Source organism: Cyprinodon variegatus, unplaced genomic scaffold (assembly GCF_000732505.1).
Source record: "Cyprinodon variegatus isolate N-32 unplaced genomic scaffold, C_variegatus-1.0 Scaffold1644, whole genome shotgun sequence".
NCBI classification, from domain to species: domain Eukaryota; kingdom Metazoa; phylum Chordata; class Actinopteri; order Cyprinodontiformes; family Cyprinodontidae; genus Cyprinodon; species Cyprinodon variegatus.
Window position 1 is genome coordinate 22,034 of NW_015152097.1, and position 2,805 is coordinate 24,838.

Below are 2,805 nucleotides of genomic sequence, written 5' to 3' on the forward strand. Positions count from 1 at the left end.
GGATGGTGGATGGATGATGGATGGATGGATGGATGATGGATGGATGATGGATGGATGATGGATGGATGGATGGATGATGGATGGATGATGGATGGATGATGGATGGATGGATGGATGGATGGATGGATGATGGATGGATGATGGATGGATGATGGATGGATGATGGATGGATGGATGGATGGTGGATGGATGGTGGATGGATGGACGGCTGCCTCTCTCCCTCTTCTCTTCTATCTCCCTCTACTCACCCCCCTCCCCTGTGGTGGATGTGATGCGTACGGGCGTTCTGTGATCAGGTTTCCTCCTGCGATTCATTCCTGTAACCTTGGTGATAGTTTGATGTGATGCTGCTCCCATGTTGATATTGTGACTCAGTGAGCGTGTGCAGAGAGCAGCGGTTAGTCAGGGGAGATATCGATTGGTCCTTCACACTCACTGCCCTCTCTGCTATCCACTGCTTTTTCTTTATCTATTTTTTGTCTAACTTGTCATGAATGCTTGATAGTTTATCCCTAAACAAAATTATTTAGCTTTTAGTGTTTCTTTAGCCTTTCCTGATTATATGCTTGTTTTTCTCACATTTCCCACATCTTTTCCTGTCATTACAGAACTCAATCAGACACAACCTGTCATTGCACAGTCGATTCATCCGAGTGCAGAACGAGGGAACAGGAAAGAGTTCCTGGTGGATGTTAAACCCAGAAGGGGGGAAGATGGGTAAGGGACCAAGACGACGGGCCTCATCGACAGACAGCGGGACACGCTACTTAAAGACTAAAGGTCGCATCAGTCGAAAAAGAGCGGGAGCAATCGGACTGGGACGCGGACAATGCCAGGGGGCTGGTCCAACAATGCAGAGCTCCCCAGAACACGGCAGTCCAGCAGGGAAAGGATGTGTTGGCATCACCGGTGAAGAGTATGAGAACTGGACAGAGCTGCATTCCCGCACTTCCTCCTCTGCTTCCACCCTGAGTGGCTGTCTGTCCCCAATCCTCGCAGAGGCTGAAGCTGATGAACCCGAGGAAGGGGGACTGCCCTGTTCAGCTTCCCCTCGGATATACCCCAGTCCTACCAGCACCCGCTCACCAGCCTTGGCTACAGGGGGCCACGGCCCCAATGTGGAACTGCCTCAGTTCACCGACCTGACTGGAGCTATTGGTCTAGATGACAGTAGCTTCTCCCAGCAGGAGCAGCAAATCAAGTCCAATGTTTATCCCTTTGGTCCTGGACCAAAACCAGAGGGATCCTACTGTGGGCCTGTTTATGGACAGTCTTCCATTTGTATGTTGCAGCGACACACCCCAATGGAGACCATTCAAGAGAACAAGCAGGTCAGCTTTCAGCACCCAATGAGGGGCTATCCAAAGAACAATGCTCTGCAGAGTCTGCTTACAGGAGGTCCTTACTGCAACAAAGACAATGTGCTGGGTCCAGGACGGGCACCAGGTGCACTGATAACGCAGGGCAATAATGTCCACAATCAAAACCAGAACAACATCCATGAGCCGGCTCATAACCCCGGTCAAGGTAAAAGCCCAGTCCATGACCAAAACACAACCCACCGCCAAAATCCCAAACACCAAGCCAGCCAAGGCTACAGCCACAGTCACAAGCCATACCCTTCCCACGAATATGGACAACGACATGAGCAAGGCCACAGAGGGAAAGGAGATTCCAGCCATGATCACAACTCTAGTCAAACTCAGCTGCACCGTCAAACGCCCCATGATCCTCAGAGCATCCATTCCAGGCCCCGGCATCAGGCTCTGTCCCCTCGGGTGAGCACAGACCTCCTGCAGCCCTACAGTCTTGAGAGTTCGAGTCACTATGGGCCTCGACCCCACCTCCCAATATCTCCTTCCCTGCCCCCAAACCCTGCAAGCATCATGGATGTTCCTCAGGACCCCTGCCGCCTAGCATCTGCCCCTCAGCCCCGACAACATCCCTATCAAAGAGGACCCCATCAGCCTATGGCTGAACCCTGGCAGTCCTATTTTCACAGCAACCAGAGTCACCAAGTAGGCGATGCTGGGTACCAGGGACAGAACTCACACAGCAGAATCGCTGCCAGCTTGGAAATGGAGAACCTCCCCAGCAGCATAGACTGCCATGTGAACCCAGTCCTGCTCAATGACTTTATGGCCACAGACAGTGTTGACTTCAGCTTTGATGGCCCTCTATCTGAAGGGGTGGCCATGGGGATGGGCATGACGTTAGGAGGTTATCCTTGCCCTCCACCAGCACAGAGCCACCAGGGCTGGGTCCCCGGATGAACTCAGAGCTGAGGTTTGAACAGACCATCAAAATCACCCACTGGGCGGGGTCTGGCTTGGCTGCTTCCTGGTTTAATGTTACTCTGACTTTCTGTGATGTTATTTATGTTTATTTCTTGAAGACTCTGTGAACTTCCCTACTTCACGTCCTTCCACCATGTTTCTAAATGTTTCTGTCTCCTGCTGTACTGAACCTGCCCCAATGAGCCCCTATATAAGCCCCCCAATGAGGCCCGAATGAGCCCCACAATGAGGCCCCAATGAGCCTCCACTGAGCCCCTATATGAGCCCCCCAATGAGGCCCCAATGAGCCCCCCAATGAGGCCCGAATGAGCCCCACAATGAGGCCCGAATGAGCCCCCCAATGAGGCCCCATTGAGTCCCCCAATGAGGCCCGAATGAGGCCCCATTGAGCCCCCCAATGAGGCCCCATTGAGCCCCCCAATGAGGCCCCAATGAGCCCCCCAATGAGGCCCCAATGAGTCCCCCCAATGAGGCCCCAATGAGTCCCCCCAATGAGGCCCCAATGAGT

At 53.1% G+C, this 2,805-nt stretch overlaps 1 protein-coding gene across 1 annotated transcript in view; it reads left to right on the forward strand.

The window, feature by feature from the left end:
- Nucleotides 1-2,468, forward strand: part of LOC107104189 (forkhead box protein O3-like) — an 8,386-nt gene extending 5,918 nt beyond the window's left edge. Inside the window, exon 4 of the mRNA XM_015404133.1 lies at nucleotides 549-2,468. Coding sequence (XP_015259619.1) covers nucleotides 549-2,273 — 1,725 coding nt within the window. The 3' untranslated portion in view covers nucleotides 2,274-2,468. The remainder of the gene's footprint in view (nucleotides 1-548) is intronic.
- The last annotated feature ends 337 nt before the right edge of the window (nucleotides 2,469-2,805 follow it).